Here is a 14,850-nt window from a genome sequence, read left to right as displayed (position 1 = left end):
TTTCAGAAATCTAGAATGAATTAATGTCAATTTTTTTACTTAGGTGGCAATCCTGATTCCATTCCGTAATCGTTTTGAGCATCTCCCTGTTCTCTTTAGACATCTTATTCCAATGCTTCAGCGTCAACGATTACAGTTTGCATTTTACGTTATTGAGCAAGTAAGTATTTTGTATGTGTCTTTTTACCCCCAAGGCTAATACCTCTGGCATATGGCTACCATTAATATTTGCCAAACTTGCAGACCATGTAAACTTTCTGAAGCTGATGACTAATGTGATGGTGTGCTCCAAAAGTTCTGTTCCTGTGCCTGACAGTTTGGCCCCAAATTCTGCAGTTTGGCCCCCCACATGCAAATGAATATTGGAGATTAAGGCTGCCATTGTATATGCACTTATCCAGGAGTAAGGCTGCAATCCTAACCACACTTTCCTGAGAGTAAGCCCCATTGAACAAAAAAGGACTTACTTCTGAGTAGACCTGGTTAGGATTGTGCTGTAAATCTTATGGAATATAGTAGGACAGACTTCTGAGTAGACAGACGTTGGCGTTCACTGTCAGTCTAATATTTTTAGGAAGCTGAAGAGAGGAAAAATGATTTTCATTTGGGGAGGAAGCTTTGTGAAACCTCTCCAAACATTTATACCAAATGCAGATTTTCAGGTGTCATATTTTTCGCTTGGTCCAGGCATTTGATATAATCCCCTTGGTTTATATTGAAGTTTCCCATTCTCGTATCCATGGTTATCCAAGTAGTTACACTGTGTCTTTTGAAAGCATGAAATAGAAGCATTCACTGTAGGAGCTGGTCTGTCACCCCTCATTTTCTACGATCTTCTTTTGATAAGTTAAGATCAACCTAGAAGTCATAATAAGACACCTGTGTGGTCCTAGCCTGCTTGATGCATGTCAGAAATGAAGTAATACCTCATCTGTCTTCCTAGGGCTTTTCCTGTTCTATGAACAGACATGCACACATTCTGCCATCCAAATGGAGATGATTAAATACAATATGGAAAGCCATAAGTAGATTTTCCATTAATTACTCTGAATATAACTAGCCTGTTTGGGGTTCTCTCATTAGGCTGGTAACCAACCCTTTAACCGTGCCATGCTCTTCAATGTTGGATTTCGGGAAGCAATGAAGGACTTGAACTGGGATTGTCTGATCTTTCACGATGTGGACCATATACCTGAAAATGACCGTAACTACTATGGATGTGGTCAGATGCCAAGACACTTTGCAGCAAAGTTGGATAAATATATGTACCTGTAAGTAACTGTAGTATCTTATCTGTGCAGTTAAGATAACTAAAACAAGAACCCAGAGAAATTCAGGCAGGCATTGCCATAGTGCAAGACTGACCTTGTCTACATCCTGGAAAATTATTCTTTGTGACAAGGCAACTGCATCTCTCCTGACCTCTGATAAGCTCTATTCAGAACAAGCATGACTAACACTATTTATTTTCTCTCTGTGTGTTTCTTTTTTATAGCCTCCCTTACAATGAGTTCTTTGGAGGAGTGAGCGGCTTAACAGTGGAACAGTTTCAAAAAATCAATGGCTTTCCTAATGCCTTCTGGGGCTGGGGAGGAGAGGATGATGACCTTTGGAACAGGTATTCAGGTGGCAGAAAGGAATGGACAATGTGCACATTCCCATACCATCAGGCAATGCAGACGTACTGTGTGAATGTAAAATTGTGATAGGATGGATTTGGCTGGCAGGTTCCTGGCTGGAAACATAATGGGGGCACGCATTTTGCCCCAAGCTGCTTGAGGGCTCTGCCTAGTTCCAGCTTACGTTAATTGACCTTGTGCCTGCATACTTGGCTGTCATGCTGACTTACATTTTAGGCAGTTTCCTCATTGCCAAGACTTCAAAGGAAGAATTTCCATAACCTGTGAACAACTGCAACCTTCTAACTCCTACTTAAGTTTGGCTGACCTTTGGAATAATGTATGTTATCTAGGGGACAGAGTGAGGTTTTTTTGAGGGAGAGAAGTTATTCTGCCAAGTAGTATTCATTTGAAAGGGACTGTCCAGCGTATTCTTTATCTGAGTTGCACTTGCACAAGGTCACTAGTTGCAGCTCAGCTTCACTAGTTACAACTTTTCAGTTCAGTTCAGTTCAGTTCAGTAAGACCTTTATTGGCATAAAATACAGAGAAAGAACAAAACAAAAATATACAAAGACAACACTACATAGACATCAGTCTTTTCCTCACATACTGCCCAGAGTTCCAGAGCTCTGCCTGGCAATTACCCCAGATAAAAAGGCAGCGACCCTATCAAGGGTCTCAGAGTCAGGTGTGGAAAGGAGAGACTGAAGCATGATTGAGTCCTCCCAGCCCTGCATCCTAGTTAGCAAAGGGCCTAGATATTTCTTGCGTGAGACGTCATGAAGTGGGCAGTAGAAAAGGGTATGTGTTATGGTCTCAATACAATCCCTACCACACTTGCATTTCCTCTCCGAGTAGGGAATACCACTGAACCTACCCGATAACACGGCTGATGGAAGAGCATTACATCTTGCAAGTGTGAATGCTCTCCAAGCCTGTGGGCACTCCAGGTGATAAAAGAAGGAGGCCGGTTTCCCGAAACTGATTGGAACATGGAGATAGAGTGGAGAGCATGTGGTTCTGGCGGCACTAAACAGCTCTTGTTCAATGTCAAGAATTCTTTCTTTGACGATTCTGTAAGCAGCATCACAACCAGTCATGCCTAGCTCTGCAGTCCAGCCCTATTGACTTGAGTTTGGTTAGAAGATCAGTGATCTCTAATGGCAGGACTGAATCCGACAATAGTTACAGTTTCAGATTTGTGAACTCCTCTTTCCCAAGGTCTCATGCTTGTTGGTCTTTAAATGCTAGTTACATTTCCTGGCACAAGTGTTGGCTACAGACAGCTGAATAACCCGCTGGTCACTTGGTTAAGCTAGACTGCTGACAGCACTTGCTTACAAAACTCACTGAGGTGATTGTTAGGATTGTGCAATCTGAGTAAATGCTGAGGTCAGATCAGCTGAAAAAACTCTCTTCTCTTCTCTCTCTCCTCCAGGGTGCAATATGCAGGCTACTTGGTGACTCGGCCAGAAGGAGAAACAGGGAAATACAAATCAATTCCCCACCATCACAGAGGAGAAGTGCAGTTCTTAGGAAGGCAAGTGGCGTTTTATCATAAATAAATATTTTGATTTGAAAGTGCCAACCTTATAGCAACTACATGAGAGGCAACCTGGAGTTCTCCTGAATGTGTGAGAGTTTATTACCTGCATAGTACTCAGCATTAAAACTGCCCTCTTGAAGGCTTGACCTTGAGTTAGAATACTCCTTTATTCTAACCATGATTAGAACCTTGGTGATTCTTTTAACCATGTGAGAAGACTGTAGTGTGTGTCTAACTACCCTTCTGCAGCCAGTTAAAAATATTTAATAGGTGCACAGCACTGAGATATTATACCTGTAACATTGAAACACTGAATATTACAGCTGCTACTCAGTTCTTATTAGTCACTACTTGCATAGATAAGCAAGGGGCTATTAGAATATCCCAAAGATGTTTTCTGTTGTAACAGTAATTTGTGCCTTCTGCTTGGCTTCTTGCCATTTTTCTTGAATTGGTAGGTGGTGACTTTGAGTTGTTCAAGATTTTTAGTCATCTGTGTCTGATTTTTCATGATTCAGAAGGAAAAACCAAGCTGTGGTAGATCCAAGTCAGTGATACGCAATGAGGTCCAGGCCCAGGAAGGCACAGCTACATGAATACAGTCCCGTCCCCCCCAACCAGTTTAGCTCAGTCTGTCCAGTACCTTCCTAGAAAAACACACACACATCCTTCGCTTCCTCCCAAATAAAAAAATTCACCTCTTCTTCCCCCACTCTGAGCTAGGGAGAGCTCAGCAACATGTTCCTTGAGGCAACCAAAAAGCTGCCTCTCCTAGTGCTTTAGAGATCCAGTCCATTGCACAGGTTCCCTACCTTTTTCATGGCTTTTCTAATTAGAATGGAGGCAACTCTTCTTGCTGCCTCCCCAGAGCTTGCTGGTGCAGGCATCCTGCATTTTTTTTGACTGGAAGTTAGTCACCTTGCTTTCTGTATTTGAAGCTAGCAATGATTACGGCCTATCCTGCTGGAGAAACTCTGCTTGCTGCCTCCCCAGAGATTGCTGCCTTGTTTTCATTGGAAACCAGCCATGATGGCAGCAAACTAGCTGCTGACTGCCTCCCTGTGTAATGAGTGTGTGTACTCTACTTAACTCACTGACTGTGCTGGAAGAGTGGCACAAAAAGGCAAGGAACATTTTCTTTTTACATGGGGTCCTTCAACTTTGTTTTTTTTACATGCCTCGTGAGACTCTGCCTACCGTCATTGCACATCACTGGTGTGAGTGTGCATTGAAACAAATGTAACCTTCACTGGAGATACAGAAATTGCAAACTTCATTTCCATTTTGTGAACATAGGGTCTAGAAGCTCAAAATAAGACTCCTATTACCAGTCAGAATAGAATTTAATTATGTTATCCTTTCCACAAGGTGTTCATAATGGTTTTGGAATTCAGGTGGTCAGTTCTAGAGAATGCAAAGTAAATGCAGTTCTAGAGAATGCAAATTTGGCATGATGGTAGATGTTTCATGTTAGAAGAATTGTAAACTTTTTACTCTCCTCCCTATCTTTACTTACTTTTTTCAGCAGCTCTGATACGCCCTTTCTGGCTTACAACTTGAATAGTCTGTTTCTTGCATGTAATTTAGGCTTCACAGGTCTTTCTGTGGTTGCTAGAAAGAACATATACTAGCCACAAGTCTCTGTAGTGATTATATTCCAGCTATGGTGCTCGGTAGAAGATTAAAATGATGCATGACTCCCTTTAAATCTTCCAGATCTAGTAATTATATATAATCATAATTCCTCCAGAGCAGATAAGAGAAAAGGCAGGAAGAGCAGTCACATACCTACTTTTGTACTCCTCTATAGGTGTGCAGTGCTTTGGGGGAACTTTCTTCTCCTTCCAGGAACATAAAATCTGCTTCATTTGGTAGAGGCTCATGTATTTCTTCTTGCCTCAAGAATTCTTAATACAAACAAGGTTTGAGAAATTGTTTCATTCTGGAAACATAGCTCAACAGATATAGGGGAATCGCACTTCTACTGTTCTTAACCATAAGGTCTAGAAAATAAAATGGAAATGTTTCATCCAAGTGATGAAGAATAATTTCAAATTACTTTCTCTCTCACAGGACCCAATCCTATATTCTCCCCCCAACACAGCTGTTCTGAAAACAGGCACATTGTATCAAGTGGGGGAAGGAGGATCAGGAGACTTGGGGGGGGTAAGGGGAATAATTTTCCCGTACCCTTTTGTAAGCCTCCTGCTCTGCAATTAGTCTCCTTGGACCTGTGTAAGCTTGGGGCCTCTTGTGGCAGCGCTCCCAAAAAGGCCACTGATCGAGCACTCTGTGTACCGTTGGTGGACCCTGTAACAGCTTGCTCCAGTAGGCAACCCAATCCTGTTACTCACAGGCAACTAGATGTTCTGCACTTTTGTTACCAAGTCATGTGGATTGTTTTTACAAGGAGGGACGGGAGTTGGCAGTTGTGATGGTAGCATATTTTGATTGCTGTCATCTTTCTTGTCCAATAACAAAGACAAGAATAATTTGGGAAGTATTTTTTTCTGCTATCCTATTGCAGTGTGCTCTGAATTAACTGCAGTCTTAAGCACAGAGTGAGTCTGCAGTACATAAGGTTCTGGGCTACTTTCCAATCTTTCCTTTTCCTGGAGCAGCCATCTCCCAGTTTTCATCCTGCTTTTGCACTACAGCTGCACTTGTCAGATGAAGATTGTGGTTAACTTGCAAACTTTGCATGATGGCTACTCTGTTACTGCAAATGATCATATCTGCCTTGGAAATTCTTCCCCCAATCCTACACACATGTAACTGATGGTGATCATGTTGAAGGTGAGGTGCTGGTGCATCACAGAATCCAGAGTTGAGCCCTGATATTGGAAAAGAGCTGTGTCATGGACACACTAAGCCCTAGTGAAGACTTGAGCCACTTTATACATATGCAAGTGGTTCCAGATCTTATGTTGGAAAAGTACACCCAAATTGTTTTTCTTCTGGAATGTCAAAAGTCTAAAACATCACAATCAAGAGATCAAGCTTTGTGTTCTACCTTAACAGATTGGGATTATCAACTGTAGAACAGTGAATACCTGAGGTGCTATTGCTTTTTAACTATCATAACTAGGCACCAGGAATGTGAGACATGGAATTGGACTTGATATTTAAATTAATTTCTTTGCTACTGGGGAGAAGTGACTTCTTTCACACCATGATCAAAATAACTGACTAGCTGATAGCTCAGAGCAACACTTGTAATGAGAAAAAGATACTGGTCAAACATCTTAAAGTGGGCAGAAGTGAATGTATAGAAAAAATGCAAATCTGATACAGAATGTGGCCAAAAATGGTAAAAAGAGGCATCACCAATTCAGAGATTCTAGTTTGCCTGTATAGATACTATAAAATCATTCTAGTCCTCTGACACTATCATTTTGAATGTAACAATTGCAAATGTGGGATTTCACTCTTTTTATCTACAACAATGGATTCTTCTGCTATCTTTATTTCTCTCTTTAATTTGTGGAATCGCAAATGTACTTACTGTCCCATGGTATTTAGGTCTTGCTAGCTTCTCCTGAATATCCAGTAACTGAAGCACTACACTGCTCCTTGATAATGAGCGCTGTTCCATGCCTTTGCACTCTTGCAATTCAACCTATCTCTGGATGTTTTTGCTCATGTAAAACATTCAGTGCCCTTCTCTGGTTTACAAAACAAACTCCCAGAGCAGCTCATGAAAATGTTTTTAAAAAATTATAATGCAGATAAAACTGTAATAAGTTGCAGAGCCAGTGAAAGTGCCACAAAACCATAAAGTCTGCAGAAATGGCAAAAGTCATTCTGAAATGGGGAGAGTTTATTTACTGTATTTCTAGCTCGCCTTTCTCCCCAATGGAATCCAAGGCAGCATACAACAATAACTAGAAATACAAAAACCTAGAATCACAATTTAAAATACAAATTAAAACAAATTAAAAATATTAAAATGCTTCGCAATAAATAGTATCTTCAAAACAGCAATCAGACATTAATACAATAAAAAGAGCAACAGCAGCAATTTTATAAAAACCCCAAGCCTATAAAAAGCTAGATGTCAAAAAGATGTTAAAAAGGCCAAGAGCCTGGAAGGCTTGACAGAAAAGTCTTCAGGCCTCACTGGAAAGTTTCCAGGGAGGGAGCAGTTCATAAATCAAGGGAGAAGGGGTTCCATAATGTTGGTACCACTACTGAGAAGGCCCTATTTCTTGCTGCCCCACACTCCTTCTTGGGCAGTGGCACTTGTAAAAGGGCCCTCTCCCATGACCTACGGGGATGAGCCAGATTATATGGAAGAGTTCCTTCACTGCCAGTAGATGCACTTTAACATATGCTTCCTTTATCCCCATCAGTTGCAGTTATTCATAGGGGATCTATGATCTGAGAGCGCACAATGCTTTTAGATTATGATATTTGAAACTGTTCTTAGTCAGATTAGTGTCTAAGGGCCCAATCCTATCCAACTTTCCAGCACTGGATCAACTGCAGTACAGTCCTGAGGTAAGGGAAGAAATGTTTCCATGCCTTCAGGAGGCCTCTGTGACTGCCTCCCCACCACAGGATTCAGTTCACACCCTATTGGCATGGCTGCACTGGCCCTGGAAAATTGGATAGAACTGGGCCCTAAATTGGGTGACTGGGTGGCGACTTCATGTAAACTGCTCTGAGTTTCCCAGGGGAAGATTGGACTATTTTATAAATAGCTATGGTTATCACAGCCTATTTGCTCTTAGTTGCTTTTAGATTTTACCACCAGAGTGTAATTGACTTGGGTATGTGGCTTAGATGTGCATCTTGTTTTTGACCCTATTCAGTTTACAGTTGTCTCACTAGTTGTGAGACACATCAACAGCTGTGAAGTTAATCAGAAGTATAAAGCTCAATGGGGCCACTATAACAAATTGTGGTAATTTGCATTCCAAGTGCCTGTGGCAGACTGGTCAGACACACTCCTTGTCTACTTCACAACAAGTTTTTCATTTTGCAAAAATGGAGTTTCCTGAATGTGTATTCCCACTGGCAGATCCATAGCTATACCACTTTCTTAGGCTTGCTGTCCTGTTGTGTTCACTTCTGAAATATTTCTTCCCCAGCTCTTGAATCTGAATTCCATAGTTTGCAATGGGTAGGACCTTCTGAAATTGTGACAATTTGAGACCCAGCACAAAAAGACTATCTTTATGCCCTGTTCAACAGTAAAGTTTTACGATCTTGCTGAGCTTTTGTGGCCTTTAGTCCTTTGGCTCTTTGGATTAGAAAAGGACCCTTTTCTACTTGGCATCTGACACTGCTTGAATAGTTAGTGGGAACCTGCAGAGCATTGTCACAAGTAGCATACTAAGCAGCCTGTTTTTCATGGCAACCTCAGAATTTTCAGATCGACTTGCGGTTGAACCTGAGCCTTATCATGAGCACCATCAGTGTGATGTTTCTTTCCTTTATTTTTAACCCAACATGCTTCAGTTAGGAATACACCATGTGGCTGTAGTAACATTACCTTTCTCACTCTTTCCCCCATCTCAAATTCAGGATTTTCACCCTCTCCAGATTGTGTTTAATTTCTTCCCTAATGTTCATTCCATTATTTGATTCTGGTCATGTCCTCTGTTAGGACTGAAACATCCTTTGTGTGATAAATGTCCTCATACAAGTCATTAGCAGTTTTATTTGAGATTATTTTAACCTGTTCTCCAGTATCTTTTCCTTGCTAGTGCAAGGGAAATGCTCCATAGCACAACTTTGTCACATAAATAAATGTATAAATTTTCCACTCTTCTCTGTTCCTTTTTGATTCGCTTGTTCATACAGATCTTTTTCTTGTGAAATTTATAATGCCACTCAATTCCTACTGGTATGTCCCAAAATATTTAAACTGTCCTTTATGGTATACCTTGGAAGAAGCTATTTACTTTCTAAATTATACAATGATACATTTGAACTACGATTTAAATCAGATTTGTAATTCAGTTTTTTCTTAGCTCCCTGAAACAATTGAAATACAAGAAATTTAAAATTTTTATTTTGAAAAATGGATCACAGTATACAGCTGAAGTTTTTGCTCATTTTGTAAAGCAGTGTTAAGTTGTAACTAGAAGCTACTTGTATACATTTTATTTTATAAGTGAAAGAGAAAAAATTCACAGCTGAAATGGAGATAGTTGACTTCAGAGGATGCATGTTGTCTTAGCCCAATTTCTTCTTCATCTCTGCAGGATACATTTTTGTATCAGCACAGTGAAAAGTCATGCACAGTGTGTTTGATATTGAGTACTTTAAAAAGCAAACACTTTTTAATCCATTTATTTACAAGATATTCCATCCTTGTTCAGTGGCCTTGTAATTCTGCATAACTGATATGCAGAATAAAACTGATCAGGAGGCAGGACTTGAAAGGTAATAGTTATATTGCTTGTTTCTGCTGCAGTGGATCTGAAGTAAATTCAGAGGTCATGTTCAGTCTCAGGTTACTCTAAAGAAAGAATTGAAGTTCAGAATCAGTTTCCCTGTTACAGTGGATATTTGTAAGTCTCTCCTTTTTGAACAGCATTGGTCTTAATGTCTCCAACTTTTCCTCTCTTGAAATAGGTATGCGCTGCTGAGGAAGTCCAAAGAGAGGCAAGTCTTGGATGGCCTCAATAACTTGAACTATTTACCAAATGTTACATACGACGCCTTGTATAAAAATATAACTGTCAACTTGACGCCAGAGCTGGCTCTGGTGAATGAATACTAAGAAGATGAAAAGGATATGTTGAGATACAGTTTTGTAGGCTTTTCCTGGACAAGAAAAATCTTAACTAATGAAGGATCACAGTATTTTGAAGAATAATACTGAAAGCATGCACATAAATCATCTGAGATGTAGAACTGCTCAGACTGTGCAGAGAGCTCGGACTTCCCTTGCTTTTTGATTCATTTTTTTGAAGAACAGTGGTGTGACCTGCTGCTTTTGCCTCCAGCATTCTTTCTCCTTAAACAATCTCCAGTACCAAACTGATTGAATGTGCTTTTTTGCTCATAGAACCAGTTTGGCTAAAAAGGTGTTTTTTTTTTTACTTTTTGACATCGGATGCTGGAAGCAATCCTGTAGACAACAGCCTCTAATGGGAGAACTGCTACTTACGATGATTCTTCTACATTTGTGTTTGAATTGGTTTCTTAATTGACCTGCTCGAAGAAGAAAATATATATATGTATATATACACACAACGGAATCACTTCTTAAAGAAGTGTTTGTTGTAAATAAGCTGTATAAATCGCTTTCCTTTCTTCTTAAATTCTTTTACAATTCAAAGCTGAAGGTTTACAACTTAAGATAATTCAAGTAAGCCCTTGCCTGTGCAAGCACATCATGATGGCACTTGTGAGTAATTATCTTCAGGACTACTTATCTGGCTGCTTGCAGGATTGAGACTTTATCAGTAGGTCGTGAGATTTATAAAATGGATGTCATAGCAGTGTGTGTTTGGGGAAAGAAAAAAAAGAATCTGGCTCTGGGAGTAGAGATTCCATTCATAAAAACACAAACCCTATCTCGCACCATTTTATAGTCTGCAGCCTTCCCCATTCTTTTTCTGAAGGTCCATTACATTCTACTATATATCCTATACTGGCAAAAAACCTGAGGACAACGCCTTCCTCTCCATCAGAGACAGGTTCTCTGTTAAGTTGTCATGTCTGGGCTTGCCCTTCATACCCTCATTTTTTCATTCCGTCTAAGTTTGGGCAACCAGCTGCAGATTGTCTGAACTGTCCTCTTGGAAAAAGTCTACCATGATTCCTGCGATTCCTGTGGGGGGAATGGTTTATGAATAGTATTTTGATATATTTATTGTGTAAATGAAACTGTACACTGAACTAACATGGGCTAAAAGTGTAGGTTAGAGCCCTTGGTTACTATTAACCAGCAAAAGCATTGCACAAGTAAATACTAGGATAAGTTTATCCAGATTTCAGATATTAATTAGAAGAATGAAGGGCATTGAGATTAGTTCAGGAAAAGAAGAAATGTGAGTATCGAGCAGAAGTGCTTGGTCATATCCTCCATCCTGTTTCACAGATCTGTGTTTGTTTTTCTGTTTGTTTGAAATGATCATTTTAGGTTTGTGCCTTTTTTGTTTTTGTTTTTTGTTTGTGGTGTTTTGGTTTAAAACCAATCCATCTTGTTTATACAGTATGTACAAACTATTTTTACTAGGTTCTATAACTCTGGTAAATGTGTCTTGGATTGCTTTTTAATATATATTTATAGACACAGATTGTATGTACTCGACTTCAAGAAGTACTTTTATTTTATTTTTATTACATTATTGCCTTCGATTTCCTTAACTTGCATAGTTTACACTTGGTCTTCTTGGTTCGGTGGAAGTATGATCCCCCATATACAACTGTTGTGGGTGTGACTGACCAGCCCTACTTTTTTTTCTCTCAAAGCATTTTGAAAATATGTTTGTTTGTGTGTGTGAGAGTGAGTGTGTGGAAATGTGTGGGTGCAGATCTTATCAGCTCGTATGAAAGGGCAGCCTGCTCTTGAGGATGCTGATAAGTGTGTAATTTAGATTAAAAGTCTTTGAGACAAGTGAGCTTTAAAATGTTTCATAAGGGAACTCTTCATGGCTGCTGCAGAGGTAAGGATTTGTCACTTGAGGGTTTGAGTTTTTTGTGTTCATTAATGGCACATATAGCAATAAGACTAAATTTTGATTTTTTTTTCCAATTATGGACAACACAGCCCCTCTTTCTTTTCCTCATTCCATATTTAACCCTGGAAAGCTGGTAGAAACCAACATTTTTATTTCATGGTGCTTCAACTGACGGATGTGTTTGAAAGTGTCTGAATTCACCATCACATGCACACATAACTCAAGTGGACTGTGTGTCCGTTCACATCCTCAGGCAGACCTGGCCGTTCTCCCACAGTCTCCCTTCTTGGATAGAAGAAGGAATTACCTCTGCTCAGAAATGCACTTGTAAAAGATTGGCATGAAGGGGTCAATTTTGCTTCTTAATCAATGGCACTCTTGGTTTATTTTGTTTTCAATCACGTTGCTTTTTTCCCTCTCTAAAAATGTGGAATTTTTCAATGTGCACTGTTACTCTTATCAGCAAAGTCAAATACTGTATAGTAAATGTAATTGTTGAAAACATAACTGTCAAGCGCATGTGGTGATATGGTGTGAAAAAATAATTTTAGGAACTGTACATATTTTGGCAGCTGAAATTCAACAAGGCCGCTGCCCCCCTTCTCCATCAGTACTGTCTGCATACACTGCTAGGGGGCAGAACATAATGATAAATGCATAAGTTTTTGTATGAGCCATGTGGGTCTTCATTTGCTAAAAAAAAGTTGTTTGAAGTCACTACTCTTTTGAAAGAGTTTACCAGCTGAGCAACCACCATGCATTTCCAAACACCTGCTGTCAATGGTTACATTAAACCACACACAACTTCATTTCAACCTGTTGGTTTGAGCTTGCTTTTATGTTTTCTATGAGGTGCCAGGGGTACATTTTTGCACTGAGATCTAGTGTTTTAAAACACACACAATTTTCAGCAAAGCAATCCTTTGTGTCATTACATTTATTTACCCATGTGTTTGTACATTTTTGTATTTGTTAATTTATGAATGATTTTTCAGTAAAAAGAATATATATTCAAGAACCAAGTGATTGTAGTGGTGATACTTTATTTATCAAGGTATTTTTAAAATGCATATTGTAAGTGACAAAACACTGGCATTTGAAATTTAGCCTTAAATATATTCAGTTGGTTTGAAACAACTTGGTAAACAGCCTACTAAAAGAAAAAAAAACCTTGTTCCTCTCACACTTCCTTTCCCATTACATTTACACAACAAATGTACCCCAGATTTCAGCTTTAGAAGTCAGACTACCCCCCACATATTTAAAACAGTAAGACAACAAAGCCAGTGAAGTCACATAAATAACTTTCATGAAATCAGTAAAACAAGCAGTGTTTCTCAATGAGGTCTGAGGCTTAGTGATTTCTGAAGCAATTGAAATAGAGAATGAAATCCACCTAACTCTGTTCAGTCCACAGTGGTGAACCAGGATTTAAGAGATTTAAGATCAGCTTGTTTTAAGATGGGAGAGGGGGAACAATGGGGCAACCTTGTGCAAAGAAATCATGTGGGCAGAATACACTTCCACATATTCATTTGCTCAATCAAGGGTATTTTTAAAATTATTTTGAGCTTCCTCTTCACAGGCTGATTCCTTTGCCTGCCGTGTATTAGCATGCTGCTAGTACAGGTGGTGCAAGTCCAAGGAGACCCATTGGGGCCAGGGTACCTTACCTGGCTTAAGGGGAAAAGTTTACCTCTGGCTGATCCACTTTGGGCCTTTATCCCGTGCTGGATACAGCGCAAGCCTCTTGGCTTGCCTGTTCCAAGGCAGGATAGGATTGTGCCATTAATCAGTTTCAATTTTCAACCTGTAAATTTGGACATGGTGTTAGTGAGTGGTGTGATTCAAACATGAAGTTGGCAACCTTCAGTCTCAGAAGACTATGGTATCCAGCATCATCCAGCTCTGAATGGTGGCTCTGGAACAGCATCCAGTGTGGCTGGATTCGGGAGTGACAATCCCACACTGGGAGCAAGTGCAGTCTGTCCCTGGTCTGTCTCCCTGGCTGTGGGCCTTCCTTCTTTGCCTCATTCTGTTGGGCAAGTGTCTCTTCAAACTGGGAGAGGCCATGCTGCACAGCCTGCCTCCAAGTGGGACGCTCAGAAGCCAAGGTTTCCCATCTGTTGAGGTCCATTCCTAAGGCCTTCAGATCTCTCTTGCAGATATCCTTGTAATGCAGCTGTGGTCTACCTGTAGGGCGCTTTCCTTGCACGAGTTCTCCATAGAGGAGATCCTTTGGGATCCAGCCATCACCCATTCTCACAACATGACCAAGCCAACGCAGGCGTCTCTGTTTCAGCAGTGTATACATGCTAGGGATTCCAGCTGGTTCCAGGACTGTGTTGTTTGGAACTTTGTCCTGCCAGGTGATACCAAGGATGCGTCGGAGGCAGCGCATGTGGAAAGCATTCAGCTTCCTCTCCTGTTGTGAGCGAAGAGTCCATGACTCACTGCAGTACAGAAGTGTACTCAAGATGCAAGCTCTGTAGACCTGGATCTTGGTATGTTCTGTCAGCTTCTTGTTGGACCATACTCTTTGTGAGTCTGGAAAATGTGGTAGCTGCTTTACCAGTGCGTTTGTTTAGCTTGGTATCAAGAGTGTTGGAGATCACTGAGCCAAGGTACACAAAGTCATGGACAACCTCCTGTTCATGCACAGAGACTGCAGTGCAAGGAGGTTGCAAGGAGATTCAAGAATATGCATGATGTAAACAATGTTTCAGAGTGACCAAGGACCCTACCTAATAAAATCACTAGTTATTAGGAAATTGCAATGTTCAAGAAGCTTCAGATGCATTGCAGTGTGGTATCTTCAATCACTCCTGTTTTCAGGAGATGTTTTTCTGACAATAGCAAGTTAAGGCTTCCGTTTATTCAGTGCACAGTACTAGTGAAGAGTAGTTGAGAAATTGCCCTTTTCAGAGTGTGGTAACATGTTTCCAAACTGGGAGAATGCCAAAATGTTATCCAATTTTGAAGTTGAGGGAGAGCAGTTGATCTGTCAAAGTGGACTAGCTCATGAAAATTTTCTAGTGAA

At 40.3% G+C, this 14,850-nt stretch overlaps 1 protein-coding gene across 1 annotated transcript in view; it reads left to right on the top strand.

Moving 5' to 3' along the window:
• The window catches only part of B4GALT5 (beta-1,4-galactosyltransferase 5), a 79,746-nt gene extending 66,913 nt beyond the window's left edge, over positions 1-12,833 (top strand). Inside the window, exons 5-9 of the mRNA XM_066625048.1 lie at positions 44-160; positions 1,084-1,271; positions 1,496-1,618; positions 3,061-3,162; positions 9,754-12,833. Coding sequence (XP_066481145.1) covers positions 44-160; positions 1,084-1,271; positions 1,496-1,618; positions 3,061-3,162; positions 9,754-9,901 — 678 coding nt within the window. The 3' untranslated portion in view covers positions 9,902-12,833. The remainder of the gene's footprint in view (positions 1-43; positions 161-1,083; positions 1,272-1,495; positions 1,619-3,060; positions 3,163-9,753) is intronic.
• Positions 12,834-14,850: the final 2,017 nt, after the last annotated feature.

Source organism: Tiliqua scincoides, chromosome 4 (genome assembly GCF_035046505.1).
Source record: "Tiliqua scincoides isolate rTilSci1 chromosome 4, rTilSci1.hap2, whole genome shotgun sequence".
NCBI lineage: Eukaryota > Metazoa > Chordata > Lepidosauria > Squamata > Scincidae > Tiliqua > Tiliqua scincoides.
Note: the sequence above shows the minus strand (reverse complement) of the source record. Positions and strands in the feature narration are given on the sequence as shown.